Source organism: Helianthus annuus, chromosome 12, assembly GCF_002127325.2.
Source record: "Helianthus annuus cultivar XRQ/B chromosome 12, HanXRQr2.0-SUNRISE, whole genome shotgun sequence".
NCBI lineage: Eukaryota > Viridiplantae > Streptophyta > Magnoliopsida > Asterales > Asteraceae > Helianthus > Helianthus annuus.
Genome location: NC_035444.2, coordinates 104,333,939 through 104,355,041, shown reverse-complemented (window position 1 = coordinate 104,355,041; position 21,103 = coordinate 104,333,939). Strand labels below are relative to the sequence as shown.

Genomic DNA, 21,103 nt, shown 5'->3' with positions numbered 1-21,103 from the left:
TGAGCACAAATTACAACCAAAGATGCATACAAATGTTCCAAAATAATAGTATATTTATTTGATTATGCTACAACTACTTAAGCATAAATTACAACCAAACATGCATACATGGTAAGGTAATGAAATTATTATTTGATTAAGGTACAACTACTTAAGCACAAATTACAACCAAAGATGCATACAAATGTTCAAAAATAATAGTATATAAATAAATAACCAATTTAAAAATATTAACATTTATAATTCCAACCGCCATATTTTTCCTAGTGAAATTATATTAAAAAAAATACTAAAAAAGTAACATAATTACAAAGACATTGTAATGATCTATGTCATTGTCATCCAACAAGCAATTAACATAAAACAAAATAACATCATCCGCTTGAGAAGACTAAACAGAGGGTGAAATCACCAATGTACAACAAGACTGCATGTTCTTTGGAAGAACAATGAATTTGTCAGCATGCTACCAAAACATGATCTCCAACAAGACCACTTCCATATATTTTCATCAGGACACATATCGTGCGTAAGCTGCGCGTTTACTTTTAGCAAGAAATTGGTTAATGGATTCTCATGAAAAAAAAAAAAAAAAAAAAAAAACTTGTCATTGCTACACAGGGGCGTTCGTCAAAACCTTAGCCTAACAACATCAATTTCTATATGCATATCGTAATGGATAAATAATGTCATCACATTATGCAGCATTTGCAAACTGACTTATCTTGAGGTCCTTCAAACCATCTATCCCATGATGGGTTTGGTTCACTTGTTCTGCCAAAACGTACGATATTTAATTAGCGCATTTCAGGACCTAAACCTGTTTAAGTGATGTTAATATATAAGAAGAAAAAAAGCTATATTACATTGGAAGTAGTGGATCCGGCCTTGTTTCTACATCGTGCAGGATGCTAGTGGACACAAACAGAATGGGAAGTTAGAAAGTTGTGGATAAAGGTGTTAATTTGGTTCATATATCATTCATACTTACTCCTTGCATACGCTTGAAGCTGCTTCCGTATTCTCAAGTTGTTCTAGCTCTTTCTACACCATATCACATAATTAAAACATTATTTTAAAACCCAGAATTTAGCGTGTAAATATTACATCAGGGTTGGTTCAAATGAGAAACACTAAATATTTAAGGACCGTTAGGATGCATTTTATTCATTAGCAAATAATTCACTAGTGAATACACTGTTTGTTGAATCATGAACTTGGATTAAAAAAGCCTAAGGCACTTAGGTCCCAATAAAACGAGGCGCGCTGCTCTATGTACAACCAAATCAATTACATGGAAACATATAACAAGAAAAATCATAGCATTTTTCGCGTTTTTTGTGTGTGTTGGGGGGGGGGGGGGGGGGGGGGGTTGATGCAATGTTTCTTTTGGGCCAAATCAGAATGATTCAATACATAGAGCCAACTTTCAACTCATTACCTTTACAACAACCATTCAGAAAGTTTGACAAAATAAACCATTCAGGAGCCAACATTTTACAAGTAATCTTCAAAAGTTGTAGAGTTCAGGCAAAAATAAACAACCCATTTTCAAATAATCTAACAAAAACAATATTCCACACAATTAAAACTTTAATTTACTTCACTTTTAGATAAAAATAAAACAAAATGCAAAAGCCATATAGCAAAAAATACCATAAATATTATGAAATTGTAGAGAAAAATAATAATAATAATAATAATAATAATAATAATAATAATACCTGTAAGGAATGAGTTTCTTGCTGAAGCTTGTTGAATGCAGCAGAAATTCTATGCTTCCCTGTTACAGTTGTGTCTGCTACCATGGATCTCACCTGCTCCGATTGCATCTCCCGAATCAGGATCCTTTGTGAACCCTAAAAAGTTAAAACCGATCAGCTGCAAGACCAAGAAAGAAACAAGACTTTTGGTAGGAACAGTGAGCGACAAAAAGGCTTTTTCTAGGAATTGTTCTTGTTTTTTGTGTGCAAAATACAAAACAAAATTACCAAAATTTTCATAAGCCTATATTTTTTTTTTTTTTTAACGGCCAACAAACTCAATCTCGAGCACTTTCGGGGCACCCACTGAACAAACGGAGTACTCTGAGAGTAACCCGAGTCCACCACCAATTTCGGGGAAAACCCGGTAACCCACCCGCCCGTAGGCACGACGGTGAAATTACCGGCAAAACCTATTTGGCTCAAAGATCCAACCCATGTTTCCGTGTCTCCTATTATTGCCCATCAGTGCCTCACTCTGCAACTCTCAAGAGAAATGCAAGTCCTCCACTCCACCACTTGATATAGAGATCATTGGCCATAAGCCTATATTCAAAGTTAAAAAACAACCCACCTAGGTTTTTCTGGGTCTCCTATCATTGCCCACCAGTGTCTCACTTTGCACCAAGTGAGAGTTGAACTTGCATTTCCCCGGAATTGGTGGTGGACTCGGGTTACTCTCGAAGTACTTCGTTTGTCCAGTGGGTGCCCCGAGAGTGCTCAGGATTGATTCTGTTGGCCGTTTAAAAAAAATGTGATCTGATTACCGAACTTTTTTTAATTGTTTAATTTATTATGTTAATTATTTATAACTATTGGCATGGTTGTAAAAGTTCCGCCTAGGCTCTGAGTACTCCCTGAGTACTCGCTGCATGGAAGTCTGCTAAGGCACGAGTACTGTTCTCTCAGGCCAATTACTCCCCGAGTAATCTCCGCCTAAGCCGAGTACTTCCCAAGCACTCCCGAATCCGACTAGAGAGCGCCTAGCGACTTTTGCAACCATCTATTCGTAATACTTTTTTAAAATTACTTATTATCCGACATGTGGATTTAAACATGTGTCAAAACTACTTACTAGATCAACTTTTTTTTAAATGTTTTTATTTAGTTTTTTTTTTTTGAATGACAAAAAAAATCAATACCGAGCATTCTCGGGGCATCCATTGGACTAAACGAAGTACTCCGAGAGTAACCCGGGCCAGGAATTGAATCCACTTAAACACGCAAGTTTTTGGCTTTGACATATCGCTACAATGGATTAGATTTTTTTTTTTTTTTTGAAGGGCAACTTTCATTAAAAACCCGGAAATCTCCAAGAAAGAGATAACCGAAACAAACAAAACACGTTACAATACATCAAAATAGAAATTTTTCCATTTCTTCCAACCCACCCTAGCATGTTTACCCCTACTATTATACCATAAGAAACTAAAGGATTTGATGTCCGAAATAACTTGAGTGATTGAAGCATTTTTCACCTTAAAGATCTTGTCGTTCCTCATCTTCCATATTCGCCAACAAGTGATAATCATAATACCATGAATAATATCTTTCTTGACCACCGGGTACCTCAGCTGCTCTACCACCACCTTAACATCCTGGATAGAAAATAAGATTATCGGGAGAATACGGCACCACTGAGCAATCCCATTCCAAATCCCATTAGCGAAACAACAAGCGGAAAATAAATGTTCAACCGTCTCTTCCGCATCGTCACACAAAACACACATATTATCATCCACTCCAATGTTTCTTTTTGAGAGCGCTATCTTCGTAGGAATACGATCTAAATATGTGCGCCACATGAAAATACTACATTTCGCCGGTATCCATCTGCACCAACTGAACTCTTCTGAATTCCCATCTTGCTCGTCGCTAATGCACCATCGTTTAGTATCTTTTACGGTTAAGTATTGCAACGAACAGCTATTCCAGCAACAAGAGTCCTTTGCCGCTGATAACACAGTCCCAGACACCAATCGAGTACACAAAACAAGCTGCTGAACCTCCTGAACTAAAGTTGGATACGACTTCTATTCCCACTGCATAACTCCAGCTAAGTTTTGTTGGCCCAATCTATCCGAAACATAAGCCCATTTATTTTTTTCTAATCGGAATAAATCAGGGAAAAGAAAGCGTAAAGGCACCCGGTCCGCCCACGGGTCAATCCAGAACTTGATATCCAAACCATTCCCAACCTTTCTTGGATCAAACTACTAAAAGCCGACCCGTTAACCAGCAGCCGATTACTACTCTTGACAATTATAGCCCAAGCTCCCCTCACATTCGAATTAAGAGGGACCGATTGGTAACGCCTTTTAGAACCATGAATAGCATCAATAACTCGACGCCACATAGCCTTGGATTCTTCTCTATACTTCCAAATCCACTTAAGAAGAAGCGCATTATTAGAGTAATCCAACTTAGTTAAACCGAGGCCCCCATTCTTCTTCGATCTAGTCACCACCTCCCACCCAACCCAATGGATTTTGTTGATATCAACATTTCCCCCCATAAAAATTTCTTTATCAACACCTCAAGATTACTTTTAACCGCCACCGGAGCTTTGAATAAAGAAAAATAATAGGTCGGGAGACTTTCCAATACGGATTTTATAAGAGTAACTCTTCCGGCTATAGATAACACTTTCGATTTCCACTTCGAGAGCCTCTTTTTAAAAACTTCCACAACCGGTTCCCAACTAGAGATCCGATTCATATTGGCGCCCATTTGAATACCGAGATACTTAAATGGTAACATACCCGTAGAACAACCCAACTCTTCAGCCTTTCGAGTCAAACCTTCCCCATCCTTCCCAATGCCAAATAAAGTAGATTTTGTGATATTGATTTTTAACCCCGAGCATAAATGAAAAATCCTCAAAATTCTTTTGAGAACCTTAAAATTATTATCTGACCATTCTCCCATAATCATAGCGTCATCCGCAAACAACAAGTGTGACATGCAAGGACCATCATTAGGAAGTTGAATCCCCGCAAAAAGACCATCATCACACGCCTTCTTAATAAGACCCGATAACGCTTCCATAACAATAATAAAAAGAAACGGAGAAATGGGATCACCTTGGCGAATACCTTTCTCACAAGAAAACTCAAAAGTGGGCGACCCGTTAACTAGCACAGAAGATCTAGCCGATGATATCACCCCATACATCCATCGACACCAAACCTCCGGAAAACCAGGGGCGTGCCCACCCTAAGCCAAGGGTAGGCGGGCGCACCCCATGAAAAAATATTTTTTAGTGTTATTTTTTGCCGGAAATCCCGACCGCACCCCTTGGAATTTTTCACCTGCACCCCTTGAAAAATTTCAACCGCCCTACTTAGAAAAAAAATAATTAACCACTTATTCACTTAATTATTTAATCCAATCAAAGCCCAATCTGCAATCAATTTTTATTAACACAAGCCTAAACCCAACCTAAAGAAAATTGAACTAAATAAAATAACCCAAACCCATCCACTCATTCCATTTTCAAATCCCGCCCTCTAAAAAACTCCAAGCGACTTGACGCCACTGCTCACGACCTGGTGGCTTTTTTTACCGGAAAAACCAAAATTCCGGTTGGACCGACCCATATTACGTTTGTAGGGCACAATTTTAAATACGTTTGTAATTTGTAATGACGTTTGACGTGTTTTTGATGATTTATAAATTTTAGTTTGATGTTCTTTTGTCTTACATGATCCGACCCGACCCGCTATGAACCGATATTTTTATACAGCTAGGGGCCTAAAATCTTTGAAAATATTCCGCACGCCACTGCGGAAAACCCATTTGCCTCATGACCATCAACATGAACCCCCAGTTGACGTTGTCATAAGCTTTCTCAAAGTCAATTTTGAACATGAAGAATTGTTTACCACTACGTCTAGCCCATGCCATAACTTCACTCACCACTAGAGGACCATCAAGAATATATCTACCGGCTATAAATGCCGTTTGAGATTCGTTAATCATCTTATCCATAACCTTCTTCAATCTACTAGCAACAACTTTAGAAACAATTTTGCTCACCACCCCGATCAAATTAATAGGCCGGTACTCTATGCACATTTAATATTATGAATTAGCAACACAAAGTTGCTTCACTGAGTTGTACACTTAGCTTTAGGTATGTTTCAGGCATCTAAGTATTGTACATTGTGTTGATTTTCTTATAACTTTTTTTTTCTGATACTGATGGTGGTTGTTTCTGATTTGTTTATTTGGGCGGTTTTGACGCGTGTCTTTTTGTTTTACACGTTTCTTCGTCCCTTTCAAATATCAAATCCAGAGAGATATGCATACACACACATCAAGTGCACAGAGAGGAGAGAGATGTATAGTTCTCCCGTCGTCGGAAAACGACGGCCTTAATCTCGCCATTTCGATTGCATAGTCGGTGCATGATCTCGGAGAACCGTTCTGTTTAGCATAAGATCTAAGCCCTAATTTTCTGATGAAGAAAACGACCCAGCCAGTTACATCACGCGGCGCCGCCAAGCGATTTAGGGGTCCAGGTACGGTCATCATGTTCTTTGTTCCAAATTGCATATTATATCTGGATTTTGCCTGGAGTCTGAACCACAACATATGGTTGTGGTTGGTGTAGGACTGTAGGGTTGTATTTGAAGAAAATATATCTAAAGAAGGCTTACAAAATTAAATCTCTCAGGTACTTCCAGAGTATTTAATTTTAGTATGGCGATTAATTAACACACTGAAGGATTATAGCAAAGTATTTTGAGGAGAAGAAGACTGATATCCAAGCTAAAGTTCTTTAAATCTATGAGGCTTCAAGTGCTGACCTAATATTAAGGTTTTGTTTAACAGGAAAAAAACTTATAATATGTATTCATTGTTTAATTTCAAAATTTGATGACGGGAAACAAAATAGATTGGAGGGGTAGACTTTTGTTATGGAGATCAAACTCTCACATAAAATGCTTTGCTTCTTACTATCAAGAAGTTCTAACATGTTGCCTTCATAATCAAACATACCCAGATGCTTAGTTATCCACAAGATCATATATTTAGTAATCAAATCTAATTTAAAGAATCACAGGGGAGAGAAATATTAAAATCAATGACAACAATAATACGGCATAGAGGAGAGATGGACACCATTGGGGGCTGGGAAGATGGGATTCGTGATTAAATGGAGCCCAATTTTTGGGCCGCTATAGTGCTATTTTTTTCTGTTTGCAACTTAATTACCGGGATGCTATTTTGCTAACCTTTGGGCCTTGGGTTTAAAATGTGCGCATTATGCGCTATAATGCGTGATGCGCCCGTTGCGCTAATGAGAGCACATCGCAACACCTAATGCGTTGCGTTTACATGATGCGATGATATTGGGACAATTTCGCATAATGCGCCCTTGGCAAAATGCGCCATGATGTACGCATCGTCGCATCATTGTTTTGTTATGTTCTTTTTGCCCAGATTTTATGAAATGGGTTGGGTTTTTTCAATAATTAATATTTTAGCATGCTTGATTTGAACCATTATGGTTCCTAAACACTTTTTATGGTTCTAGAAACATTTTAGGATGCTTGATTTGAACCAAAAAGCACAATTCTTATCTTATTATGTCAATTGTTTTAGTTTAAGTATGTTTTTATAAGTGGTTATGTATAAATAATTTTTTAGTATATTTGTATAAAGAGCGCATCGCATATGTGATGCGCTCGCATCACACATCAGATTTTTGGACCAAACGCATCGGAGCGCATCGCACAATTTAAAACCAAGCTTTGGGCTGCAGTTAATTAGTGGGTTGCAATCAAATTTGAGTTCTTAAACTTTTGGGCTTATGTAGTGTGCATTTTATCTTCTCCTAAAGAAGTAAGCGGAACAGACGAACTGCCAATCTCAGAACAACAACAAAGCAAACTGAAATCCAACCTAAAACTCCTACAGTGCCGTTAGGAAAACGAACTGTTCAAGCTGACAGGTATATTCCTTCTCAAATGTCGCTTGGCTGCACATCAAAGTCTATTTTTTAGTAAGCATTGTTTATATAAAGATTTGGCTATTTGGTTGTTACGGATTGAATATTAGTTAACTCGATCGTAAATCTGAATTATCTACAGTATTCATGGTCAACGTGTCATTATCATATCTGATGTAACCGCAAGATTGACATACAAGAATGTTCCCACATGGCATCGTGATCTTTGTCGGTATGTACGCATGTTTTATAGTTTATTTCCATTGCTGTTTATGGACGTTCTACATTGTTATCTTTTCTTGGCATCCTTGAATCATGCCAGTCAACGGTGTCTCATGGGAAACAAGGTTACCATTAGTCCTATATAGCACTAAAGATGGCGGGTCCAAGAACAGAGCGCAGAGATTTGCGATCCATGCAATTTAACTGTTCCACAAAAAGCCAAGTCAATTAGACCATTAAAAGAATTGATTCAAGTGTTTGTCTGTTTGTTGGGTCGTCTCAGAAAATCATTTTTCTAGACATTGCATTTCGATGAGTGAATCAAATCAGATGTTATGGTGTGTTAATATTGCCCAAAATCTTTGCACCTAAGCTAAAGTTTGTTGTTACAATTAAAAAAGGCAAGTTTAAATATTTGTTTCTGTTTCATGCAAATTCCCATATCAAAAACTGTCTGCTGTCATCCCTTTTGAGATTGATATCTGAAATTAACGTTAAAAGTTTGAAACTTTATAGGTATTTTGGAGGTCAATAAATGAAGGGTGCCGAGAGACGTGTCTTCTTCAAGTACGTGGTTTTTTTTATACAATGCCTTGGATCTTATATACCTGAAATTACTTGCATTATGGAATTTGTAATTTTTTTTTTATGTATCTAACATTATGATTTAATCTATAGCTATGCGGTGGAATGGATGAAAATGCTGTTGGGATGTGTGTTGAACTTATATTCGCTCCCTTCGATTCTTCTTTTGCTGATGATGCACCTCTTTTGCCTTCGGGCTTTCGGATCATTCCTCTTGATTCTGGCAAGGTTAGGTTAGCATTTGTATATATTTTGTGTGCCATGTCAACCCCACTTAGGTGCCATGTCATAAGCAAGTCAACTTGGTGAAAAGTTACCGTCATGTCAGCTGCAACATTGTTATCTTAATTCGAATTTTAGGAAATTTGTGGACTAAAAATTGAAAATCTTAAAAAACTTTGATGGGTTTTTATGCCCTAAAAAGTTGGTGACTTGAATAAGGAAAGAGATTGCAGTTGGTTACCTTTTATGCATAATGCATTTCACCTTTTAGTTATTCATTTTTTGGCTCAAATGCCTGTGATGTAGTTTATTAATTAATATTATTATATGCAGGAGAAATCAAGTCCAAATCGCACTCTCGATCTTGCTTCTGCTTTAGAGATACGAACATCTAGGAATAAGTTACGAGGTGATCATAACTCTGGCAGTGGGACCATAAGATCAGTGGTGACATTTGCATTTTGCATTTCACATTTGAGAATCACATGCAAGAAAATGTAGCATCAATGGCTAAGCCAATATGTTTGAACCATTATCTCCTCAATCAATTCAGAGGGTGGCATTGGCACTGGCTCCATCTCACCTTAATCCTAATGGTGGTCTTAGTGCACCCATGGGCACCACTGAAGCTCATACCCTCGCTAGGTAGATCTGCAATAGCTACAGGTGTTACTTGGGCGTTAAGCTCCTTACTTGGGGATGTGTTTTATTGAGCATGGGGAGTTCGGTTTCTTATCAGCGAGCATCTGCTACATGTTTATTAACTGGTCTTCATATGAAGAAGCTTCTGCTGCATGTTTATTAAACTGATATGAAAAAACTTTTGGATACTAATGTCTCTCATTTTGCCTTGATTTCATTAAAACAATATTAGTCTCGAAACTATTGGATACAAATGTCTCTTTGCCGCCCCCGCAACGCGGGGCGGGTAAAAATTCTAGTTAATTGTTACATGTGAAGGGTAGTTATTTAATGAAAACTCATTACAACAAACTTAACAGTCTTATAATTGAGTTTGTAGCATCAGCCACGAATCACACATTATTTAATAAAAAATAAATAAAGTATAAAAGGTAATATGAGATTAAAAGGATAATCACGAATAAATATATATTTTTTTTTTGAACGGCGTACGGTTAGGATATCGCTAACCAGGTTAGTAGTTAGTATGTTAGTATCACCAAGTTAGTATAAAACCCCCTTGTCTGGACTTGAACCAAGGACCTCCAAGAGAAACAAAGCTTCCCACCTCCCCTTAACCACTAGGCCAAGAGATTATAATCACGAATAAATACAAATGAAAGTTTTATATCGACACCTACTTTTCCTTTTTACTTTACAACCATACAGAAATTAATTTTAAAACATCATATCAATTTAACTAGGGTGAGCAAACTTTAATTGTTTAATGATGGAAAATGGGTTGGTGGCGTGCAACTGGTCATGGAATGATCATTTAGAGTTTAATTTGGTTGAGTTACAATTGAAGGTTAGTAGTGTTTCTTTATTGGGTGGTCAAGACAAATGGGTTTGGAATGGCGATGGGATGGGGTCGTTCTTTGGGGGCGTTTAGTTCGCAAGAATTCATTGGAATTTAGGGGAATTGGAATTTGAATTCCATGTCTTAAAATGTTTGGTTCATAAAATTTGAATCCAAATTCCAATCTTCATGTGTTTGATTGACAATGGAATTGGAATTAGGCATTAATTCCTTCGAATTCCTTTAACTAAACGAATTCAAAATCCTTCCTTTATGTGAAGGAATTAAGGTAAATTCATTGGAATCTTCGACCGTTTTGACCCGCACCGTTTCGACCCGTACCGTTTCGATCCGAACCGTTTCGACCCATACTGGTTTCGATCCGAACCGTTTCGACCCGTACCGTTTCGACGCGAACAGTTTTGACCCGTACCGTTTCGACGCGAATGGTTTCGACCCGTAATGCTTCGACGCGAACCGTTTCGACCCGTACCGTTTCGAAGCGAACCGTTTCGACGCGAACCGTTTCGACGCATACCGTTTCGACACGAACCGTTTCGACGCATACCGTTTCGACACGAACCGTTTCGACACGAACCATTTCGACCAGTACCGTTTCGAATCGAACCGCTTCGACCCAAACCGTTTCGACGCGAAACGTTTCGGCCCGAACTGTTGGCGTGGAGCTTTTAGGAGCTTTTAGCAGCTGCTAGCTTTAAGATTTTAAGAAAAAAGATTATACTCAATAAAAAGTCTTATTTGATTGAAGGAGCTTGAAGCTTTTAGGTTAGGAGCTTTAAGCTTTTGGTTGAACGCTCCTACTAGTAGCGTTTAGAAGGAGCTACAAGTTTTTAGGAAAAAAATGACTATTTTAACCTCTAAAGATAATGAACTTTTTAACTATGTCCATTTTGGTCATTTTATACATTTTATTAAAAGCTCCGGCTACTCTGCCAAACACCAAATATATCTACAAAACTACAGCTACTAGCTATCAGCTTCCGGTCACCAGCTACTTTTACCAAACATACCCTTAATCTAAAGATAAAAACTAGATGACAAATTCGTGAGTATTGATCATAGATTATAGAATCATCAAAATAACGTTGCATAAAAGTCTAGTTTATGATAACAAAACTGTGGAAACATACATGGTGATCGTAGTATATTGATAAGGAAATTTTTTTTTACCATTTTAATTAGAGGTAGTTACTTTACTTACCAATCAATAATAATTTTTAAAACATACTGTATAAACATATTAGTTATTAAAGTTTCTATATTTTAGTTTTTCATTTTCGAAAACATATTCATAATTTTCATCCATGATCTTCAACTCATCATCCACATATAGCTCCAAGTTTTCGACCAACAAAATTCACATCTTCATTCATCACAAAAACTACAACTACAGTATGTTGTTTAGACTCACAAGCCTAATCAAGCTTGGTGTAAGAAACTCGACACTAAACGGGCTTCAGTTAAGGGTTGATTGGAGTAGCTCACACAGGGTTCACCAAAGCATGCAAGTAATTTAATGAAGTAACAAACAGAAAATTATTCTCCATAAGCAAAACATAAATAAAGTCTGAATCTGGCAAGAGCAGGTGGAATAGAATTAAGATTTTACTAGTCTTCCTCCAGATTGATGGAGTCCTTGAACTTACCATACAAAATCTTCTTCAATTCTGCCATTTCCACAAGTACCGACTCCTTCTCATCCGTGAGTTTCTCCAAATGTTTGGCCGTTGTTTCTTGCATTTTTTCGATCCTCATCTCGACTTCATCTTTGGCTACGTGACAAAAAACCTCACCTATTTGGAACCTCATCACCTCTTCATCTGTTAGAATCAATTCATTGCTTGCGTCCTCAAAGTTCTCATTCGCTTCCTGCACACCACAACCAACTTCAATTTCCACAACGTATTTATTTATTAACAAATAAGACATTGCAAACAACCGAAGGGTAAGACGCCCTTCAAAAATCAAACTAGAAAATAGAACATCAACAACAAATTGTAACAGAAATATAGTGGATGTTCACTTAATCAAGCATAGTCGATGGCATGGACGCCTGGCGACCTTTTAAGTTTCAACCATAGTCACATGGATCACGGTACGTTCCGGTACACAGAACAAAAACTGGTACGCGGTTCGTGCATTTCTAAAATCCGGTACGAGGGGGGTATGTTCATTCGCAACGCCAATTCGGTACGTGGTGTACCATATAGGCTGGTACATCGTATCATATACAGACCAATTTTACACTTTTTATGTAAAAAATTACAAGTTTAGGGAATTAATGTAAACTAGCGAAGTATAAGAGGGGTTAAATGCATAGTTGTCAATAGCAATTGTAGCGATCGCTATAGCGCGCTACGTAGCGTATAGGTCTAGGCTCGCTACTAGGGTTGCAGCGATAGATAGCAGTAATAGCGATTAGCGACAACTTTTTTTTAAATATAAATAGCAATTAAATATAGCTATAAAATAGTTGGATTTTAGGTTTTTGTTAAATATGCATGTAAAATAGCATACATACCAGGGTATTTTGATATAATATACATATAATTTTTTTTTTATTTTTTTCTAGTGTATCGCTATTTATGAAATAGCCGCCTGCTATTTATCGGTATTCGCTATGTAGCATATACCTTATCGCAATTCGCCATTAACAACTATGGTTAAATGGTAAAATTACACAAACTAGTTTAAACCTAAAAAAGCTAATTCTTCACCCATTCGTAACTTCTGTCGTTGACATCAGTGGGAAAAACATGCAATTAATTTGCATCAAAGTCCAATTTCAGGTTTGAATCTGCCTTTTTGTTTCCGGTGTGCCCAAACAACGAATTAATCAATCAAGCACGCGTTTTTTAGTGATTTAGAGTCGAATTTATTGAAAATCCGATACACCCTAATTTCCGATCCGGATCGCAAACCCAGGGCATTCAGGTCGCTTTTGTACCCGATTCCAGTACGTGCGATCTGATTCGCGAAATCCGGGTGGTGCAGCGAATCCTGTGACTATGGTTTCAACTAACCAATGGCATAAGAATACAACATGATTGAGCTTAGAAAAAAAGAAAAGAAATAGCTCACATGAGACTTGTACTTTGTAAACCAGTAAACTACATAGAATTCTCTTGCTCGCATCAAAAAGACTTCAAACAAGCAGAGTACGGTGTCGAGACCAAAAAGGTCGATAAAATACATACATAGGCAATGAAATTGAAACTTCCAATTGTAAGGGAATCAGGCATTTTGACAAAGAAGCCAGTAGCTTAATTATCCCCTAGTTGGCTCAAAAACTTGCTTGATTTACTAGGGGAAAAAGAAAGAAAATCAGTTTTTAAGCTACAAATAACTTTTCCCCAATGCAACTCTTTACATATCCCCATCCTTATTTTCGTGTCTGTCTGTCTGTCTGTCTCCTACATCTTAAATGTACTTACAATTTACAATAGCATAAAAGAAAGAGCACATATAAACTGTGTCTAAGAGATTGCATGCATTCATGGTGTTGGTAAGGTAGTAGGTACCTACCTACCTTGGCAATCTTTATTTCATCTTCGAGTTCGTGAAGTCGGTTGTTCAATCTCCCAAATTTGTTGATGTTCTGCTGATCCTCCCATGTCACTTCAGTTTCAGAGCCACCGCCAGCCTAAGCAAGCAAAACATTAATGCATGCATTGTTTGTTTATACAGGAAACCAAAACAACAAAGAAATATAACTCTCACCTGTTGCATAATTGCTTAGAAGAGCTTTCTTGTACTGCGTAGAGCATCCATGACAACATAAGTATAGGTTTATACTAGTAGAAGTATTCTCAAGGGGATTTGTGCTATGTTATTCATGTCTTATCAGTGCTATTACTTTTAGTACCTTATGTTTTGTATCTGGTTACGTGGATACTATATATACTTTACATATAAACAAAGAGCCGGGATAGAGGTAAGGTTTGCCCCATAGTCACATAATTCGCTGGTCATGGCATGATTTTCGTTTTGGTTCGTCCGATCAAATTCGCGGCACGAACAGGATCCGGGTTCGCAAGGGATCGCGTTTCCGAATGGCAACAATTCAAATGTAATAGAGAAGAAATGGTGGCTAATCGAAGCTTACCTGCTTGCTTGCTTGCTTGCTGGCTGATTGAACCTTACCTTCCCTCCCTCCCTCCCTCCCTGCTGAATCGTAGAATGAATGAAAGAAGATCTCTCAGTCGGCTGTTTGTTTTTTAGGTTTAGAAGATGGAGGAGCGAACATACAAGAGGACGACGGCGGCTGCTTTACTTTAGTTTAGGGTTGTTTTAATTTTAATTTTAGCTAGTGTGATGCCCCGCGTTTCGCAGCCGGTATTCGGTTGCTAGAAGTTTGATTTGGGACAGTATTTCAATCGAAAGAGAAAACCAGAAAAATCGTGATAAACCAATAATTATCAAAAACAGTAAAACAATTATGATTTTATATATCTAAAAATTAATTTTTACGATGTTCCTTTTTTTTTAATTTTACCATACTCCTATGTAACTAAATCTTGGTTTATATAATTTGCACTTAAAATTGTAACACTTAAGTATAATAATAGCATGATTGTTGGGATTGAACCCTATCAGAGGAACAGATAATAAAAAGCCAAAACTGGATCAGAACAGTGGATTATGAATAAGCAGATGCTGATACACAAATCTCTCCCCTTGAAAGTGATTACAACTACTGATGACCTTCTATATGCTGATCTTACCAAACTGCTGTCTCATAACTGCTGCTCAACTAAAGATCTGATGGAAGACTAAAGTCCTGCTGATTCAATCTACTGCCTTGAGTCAAGCACTGCTGATCCGGACAAGTGCTGCTGGGTTCACAGCAGTAGAAGGTTGCAGCAGCTGTTCTAAAGTCTGTTTTGTAATAGAATGTATTAGCAGTAGTTAACCCAAACAGTGTCTGTATAGATCAGAGGTTAGAGTTTGTTAGGAGGTTAGATGTCACTTTCATGGTGACGTCAGCAAAGATGCTCAGTAGTTTGCAAGTGCCTATAAATAGTTCAGTACTTTGTACTATTCTATCAGCTTTTCACATCACTCGTCTTCTTTGCACGAACAAACTACTGAGCTCGGGCTGAGGGGGAGTTTGCATTCATACATCTATCTTTGTAATCGTTGTTGAAATTAAATTCAATCATTCGGTTTATAGTGTAAAAGATGTTTGATTAAAGTATTACTCTCATTTGATTGTATGCAAAGTTTGTTTTCATTTTAATTCCGCTGCACAACTCATCCATTTTCATCTTAACTTCAAACACAAAATACAATCAAAAGGAAACTCAGATCCAACAATTGGTATCAGAGCTTGGACAGTCAAATTTGATTTAACAATCATTTTGACGTAAATAGTTCAGCTCAAAACAGTTGATACTGATCGTTTGTTCGTCGTTGAAAAACAGAGTAAGGATTAATCACCACTAAAGTTGATTTCTTAGTACCTGTAAAACAACAAGAATGACGTCACAATCTCAGGACGATAAAAACAACATTGGTTCTCTCTTTAAACCACCTATGCTAAAAAGAAATGAGTACAACATCTGGCAGAGGAGGATGGGTCACATCCTCGCTCAACAAAGCACAGGTTGTTGGAAGTCTGTTATCTTTGGTCCTCATGTTCCTACAGTGCCAAGCGCTGAAGATGCTAAAAAACAAGTTCCTAAACCTGTTGAAAATTATACTGAAACGGATTATCAAAAGTTTGAACTAGATGCTAAAGCATTTAGTATCATAGCATCAGCGCTGCCCAACGAAATATATGCTGGATTGTTACATTGTGACAATGCCAAAGAGTTGTGGGACGTACTTAAGGAACAGTTTGGAGGTACCGAAGAGGTCATAGAAAACAATAGGGAAATCCTGAACCAACAGTATGAAACATTTTGTCATGTTAAAGGTGAATCACTGACGCAACAATTTGAGCGGTTCAGTTGTCTCATCAGTGAGCTGAGGCTTGTTAAAACCACTTTTACAAACTCAACTCAAAACAGCAGGTTCCTTAGGTCACTGCCAGATAAATGGGACACAATAGCGTTTGTCACCCGAAACTCACCTGAGTTCAAGGATCTGACCTTGACCCAACTCCATGGTCGACTCCTGACCTACGAAAGGGAGTTGAACCAGAAAAGGAAGTTACAAGAGTCAGGGAAAACCGTTGATGATTATTCATTCGGTAACACTGCTCTTCTGGGTCAAGAAGAATCTGGTGGTAGTGGTAAGGATCAGGGTTATAATCACTTCATTGACATAACTGCTGGTGCAAATTTTAACAACCCTGGTCCTCACTCTACAGGATATGCATTCACTGCAAATGAAAACCAGATGTCAGACAATTTAAGCTTTGAACTAAATGATTTACAGCATTTTGACCCCACTGATCTAGAGGAAATGGACATCTTGCATCAACTGGCCTTGCTAAGTGTTGGAACTAGCAAGTTTTATAAAAGAACAGGGCGAAAATTCCCAGGGTTGCATGGGAATCTTAGGGTTGGGTTGGATAAATCGAAAATCAAGTGCTATAAGTGTAACAGGTTAGGACATTTTGCTAGAGAGTGTAGGAGTCAAACAACTGGTCCCATAATTACTCACCCTAGTTCAAATCCTAGACCTCAAAATCAAAACACTGTGCACTATGCCCAATATGCCCCAGCAGCACATGTGAACACTGCTCACTATGCTGTTGCTCCTGTGCCAGTGCATTATGTCCAAACAGCTGCTCCACAGATTCAATATGTTCAAACCCCTGCTCCTCAGGCACAAGTGCAACCTGCACCACAAACCACTGCTCCAGTAGCAACACAACCAGATCAACAAAGTTTCTTTACTCAAGAGTTTGTTGACTGGAGCAGTATGCCTGAAGACCTCGTGATGAAAACTTTGCACTCTATGCTTCTAATGTTTCTTCTCATGATGAATTTTGTTTGATGGCATTAGAGTCAATACAGGAGGGTGTTGAATCTGAAGAGAAACAGCTGGTCTCTGAAGTAGTGGATGAGGTGATTGAAGTAGTGGTTACTGCTGTGGCTAATGAAATACTGTTGGAAGAAAGTTCAGGTACCCTGATTGAACCACTGACAGATCTATGGTCTGAAGAAGATAAGAAAGAAGAAAAGGCAGGTGAAGAAGAAGAGAAAGCTGGTGATGAAGAGAATACTCAGTGTGATTGTGCAATGATGGCTGCTGCCAAGGTATCACCTCAAGTTCTAGAAAAACTATGTTCTGACAATTGCATAATTGCTTTTGCTAACATCAAAGAGGTGAATGAAAACCTTAGGAACAAAATCTTAACTGATGAAGTCAAATTTGAAAGATCTTTAAAAGAACTTAAAAACAAATTGACTGAAAAAGAGAAAGAGATTAGCAGCATGAAAGAAGAGCAAAGCATAACCAAAACCCAACTCCAAACTATGGTAGAAAAATACCAAGTTTGCAAAAAGGAGTTAGAGTCCACCCAGATCACATGTGAGAAATGGGTGGAATCATGCAAAGGGTATGAGGTTATGCTTGAGAAACAGATAAAAAGCAATGTGAAATTTGGGGTTGGTTATAGAAAACATGATGATGAAAACACTGCTTTTGGAAAATCTGTTTCAACCACTGATGTAACCACTGAGTACATCCCCACAAACAAGAATGGCCAAGAAGTGAAAATCACTGACAAACTTGGTAACAAAATCACACTTGACAGACCAATGGGCCCCTCTGCTTTTGAGGAGATTGAAAATCATCAATTTAAACCAAAATGGTCTGATGAGTGTGATATTCTTGAAAATTTCAAGCCAATGGACTTTACATCAACTGATGGTGTTAAAGCTCCAAAAGCTAAAGTCATTCCTCTTAAGGACATCCCAGCAGTGGTTAAAACCTCTGCTGCAAAGGAGTCTGAAAAGAGGAAGAAGAAGGAAAAAATTGATAACTTGTTTTGTGAATTCTGTGAGAAAAGGAACCATCTAACAAAAGATTGTTTCCATTTAAAAGCTTATGATATAAACAAAATAAGTGTCATAGTGTCAGCTGAAAGCTGCATTGTTTGTGGTAAAACAAACCACAAAACTCAAGCATGTGTGTATCTCAAAAACTTTGACATCAAAAAGAATGAGTACCTTGCTAAAACATCCTTGAGTCCATCAGCATCACCATCTGTCAAATTCACAAAGAAACAACCACTGTTTGTGCCAGTTCAAACAGCTGTCACAAAACAGCTGAACCAAACATCTGTTAAAAGAGATGTTCAGGTTACTGATGCACCCCCTGCCAATCAGTTCAGAAAAGGCAAGGAAAAACAGTCTTACCAAAGGATTCCACACGTTTATGAGGTCTACAAAAAGCCCTCTAAACCCAGAGTGAATAGGCATCCTTTCGATTACCAGCAGGTGATTGGGCAAGACCCTCAACAGTGGTTAGAAAGGAACAGTACTAAAACTATCCAAACCCCTGACTTAACCACTGTTCATCACACTATATCCATGTCAGACACTGTTGAGACTCCATCCAAAGCCCTGTTGGCTTTGGATTCCTTAATGAACTAATCCTTTTACTTCATGTGCAGGGAGCTTCTGCATGCTTTGATAGTCTTTGGTATGTAGATAGTGGAGGCTCCAGGCACATGACAGGATGTAAAGCCCTCCTCAAAGACTTTAAAATCCATGGTGGGGGTGATATATCCTTTAGTAATAATAGTAAAGGAAAGGTTTTGGGGTCTGGAACAGTGCAATCTGGAAATGTAAAATTTGAAAATGTCAATCTAATAGACAATCTAAAATTCAACCTTCTGAGTGTATCCCAAATGAGTGACAAAGGGTTTGGGTCATTCTTCACAAAAGATTGTTGTAGGATTGTTGGACTAGAAATGGTCAAAAAGATTGAAGCAATAATCAAAAATGGTAAAACTAAACTTGTTGCTCAAAGAAGTGGCAATGTTTATGTTGTTGACATGTCAAAAGAGTGTCCCAGAGCTGATGCCTGTCTGTTCTCAGCTGCCTCTAACAAAGAGACAGAACTTTGGCACAAAAGACTGGGGCACACAAATCTTAAGACAATAACAGAAATTTCAAAAAATGGTTTGGTGAGAGGCCTACCACAAAAATTGTTTTCATGTCCTGAACATTGCATTTCCTGTTTAAAAGGAAAACAACATAAAAGTTCTCACAAGTCCATTGAAGAGTCCAAAACAACCCAGTGTTTGCAAATGCTACACATGGATTTGTTTGGCCCAGTTCAAGTCATGAGCCTTAAAAAGAAAAGATATTGTTTGGTTATAGTTGATGACTTTTCTAGGTTTACATGGACTTTCTTTTTGCACTCTAAAGATGAAACTGCAGGCATTTTACAAGACTTTGTGACACAGGTTGAAAAGCAATTTGATCTTCCAGTGAAAAGCTTTAGGAGTGACAATGGCACAGAATTTAAAAATAGGGAGTTGGATGCCTTCTGTGTGAAGAAAGGGATTGTAAGGCAGTACAGCATCCCTAGAACACCAGAGCAAAATGGGGTTGTTGAAAGAAAGAAGAGAACTTTGATTGAGGCTGCTAGAACCATGCTTGCAGATTCAGGTTTGCCATTAACTTTCTGGGCAGAGGCAGTAAACACTGCTTGCTATGTCCAGAACAGAGTTTTAATAAACCCCAGGCACAAAAAGACTGCCTATGAAATTCTGTATAAAATCAAACCACTGATCTCATACTTCAAAGTGTTTGGCTGCCCATGCTTTATTTTGAACTTAAAAGATTCCATTTCAAAATTTGCAGCCAAAATAGATTGTGGTTATTTTCTGGGATACTCAACCACTGCCAAGGCCTACAAAGTGTTCAATGCACGGACCAAGGTAGTGGAGGAGACTTTGGATGTAAAGTTCAATGAACTTTCATCAATGAAAATCCCAGCAAATCCTGCTGAACTGTTTGATCTTGAAAAATTCACTTTTGAAAATACTGCTGTCAAGACTAACAGTGCAGGTCCATCAGAGGATACAACACCAGACTATGGGTATGAAGTCATCATCCCTCAAAGGTCTGCCACAAAAGGGAAAGCATCAGTTGTTCAAAACATCTGTGAAAGCTCAACCACTGCTACATCAACAGTTGTTGACCAAAGTAGCCCATTCACCACTGCTTCCACATCCTCAAACACTGCTGACAAAAGTCCTCAAACAGTGGATAAAAGTCAGCAGTGGTCCACTCCATTACCACCCATTCCACCACCTTTTGAAGCCACTGCTGAGTCATCAAAGTCATCAGCAGTGGTTAGCTCAGATGATACACATTTGCAGCCTTCACCAACAAATGCCATCATACCATACCAAGGAGATTTAATCTTCTTGAGATCTCATCCACCTGATCAAATCATTGGCAACATCAATGAAGGGGTGCTCACAAGAAGCCAAACCCAAAACATTTGTCTTTTTGCTGGTTTTCTATCACTCCATCAGCCAGTCAAGTACCAAGAGGCACTAAAAGACAACAGTTGGGTAGAAGCCATGCAAGAGGAGCTCCAACAGTTTAAAAGACAACAAGTATGGGAGCTTGTACCACTGCCAAAAGAGGTTAGTCCCATTGGCACAAAGTGGGTCTTCAAGAACAAAACAGATGAAAGGGGCATTGTTGTCAAGAACAAAGCCAGGCTTGTGGTTCAAGGTTACAGACAGGAAGAGGGGATTGATTATGATGAAACATTCGCCCCTGTTGCAAGATTGGAAGCTATCAGACTGTTCCTGGCCTTTGCTGTCAACCACAACATGAAGGTGTTTCAGATGGATATCAAAAGTGCTTTCCTCTATGGTACACTGCAAGAAGAGGTATATGTATGTCAACCTCCAGGCTTTGAGGATCCATTTTA

The 21,103-nt window shown here is 38.2% G+C and overlaps 2 protein-coding genes and 1 long non-coding RNA gene across 7 annotated transcripts; 1 reads left to right on the top strand and 2 right to left on the bottom strand.

Annotated features, from left to right (window-relative positions):
* Positions 1 to 236: 236 nt before the first annotated feature.
* Positions 237 to 1,975, bottom strand: LOC110915854 (guanine nucleotide-binding protein subunit gamma 2). Its single transcript, XM_035981047.1, has 5 exons — positions 1,725 to 1,975; positions 992 to 1,044; positions 867 to 911; positions 721 to 774; positions 237 to 534 (listed from the first exon to the last, which is right to left on the bottom strand). Exons 1-5 carry the CDS (start codon positions 1,830 to 1,832, stop codon positions 459 to 461), a joined length of 336 nt encoding a protein of 111 aa, XP_035836940.1. The 5' UTR covers positions 1,833 to 1,975; the 3' UTR covers positions 237 to 458.
* Positions 1,976 to 5,752: 3,777 nt separating this feature from the next.
* Positions 5,753 to 9,701, top strand: LOC110915548. 5 transcript variants are annotated; one of them, XR_002579025.2, is made up of 8 exons: positions 5,754 to 5,898; positions 6,061 to 6,286; positions 6,442 to 6,585; positions 7,588 to 7,773; positions 7,862 to 7,951; positions 8,458 to 8,508; positions 8,620 to 8,754; positions 9,082 to 9,701. It is a non-coding gene; the product is annotated as an uncharacterized LOC110915548 (long non-coding RNA). The 5 variants fall into 5 exon arrangements; XR_002579026.2 differs by having other exon boundaries at positions 6,379 to 6,585; positions 7,588 to 7,722; XR_002579030.2 differs by having other exon boundaries at positions 5,755 to 5,898; positions 7,615 to 7,722.
* A 1,888-nt stretch (positions 9,702 to 11,589) lies between these two features.
* On the bottom strand, positions 11,590 to 14,501 carry LOC110915805 (probable prefoldin subunit 4). The gene is made up of 4 exons (XM_022160556.2): positions 14,355 to 14,501; positions 13,970 to 14,003; positions 13,779 to 13,892; positions 11,590 to 12,118 (listed from the first exon to the last, which is right to left on the bottom strand). The coding sequence occupies exons 2-4, from the start codon at positions 13,976 to 13,978 to the stop codon at positions 11,858 to 11,860; spliced, it is 384 nt and encodes a 127-aa protein (XP_022016248.1). The 5' UTR covers positions 13,979 to 14,003; positions 14,355 to 14,501; the 3' UTR covers positions 11,590 to 11,857.
* Between the last annotated feature and the right edge of the window lie 6,602 nt (positions 14,502 to 21,103).

Bases quoted from the DNA above. Each gene is read 5' to 3' on its own strand.
- LOC110915854 (XM_035981047.1), bottom strand. From the start codon at position 1,832: ATGCAATCGGAGCAGGTGAGATCCATGGTAGCAGACACAACTGTAACA. The intron at 775-866 runs GTAATATAGCTT...ACGTTTTGGCAG, and splicing joins CCGGATCCACTACTTCCAAT to AACAAGTGAACCAAACCCAT. The intron at 535-720 runs GTCAGTTTGCAA...GTAAACGCGCAG, and splicing joins TTTGAAGGACCTCAAGATAA to CTTACGCACGATATGTGTCC.
- LOC110915805 (XM_022160556.2), bottom strand. The intron at 12,119-13,778 runs GTAGGTAGGTAC...TGTGGTGTGCAG, and splicing joins ATGAAATAAAGATTGCCAAG to GAAGCGAATGAGAACTTTGA.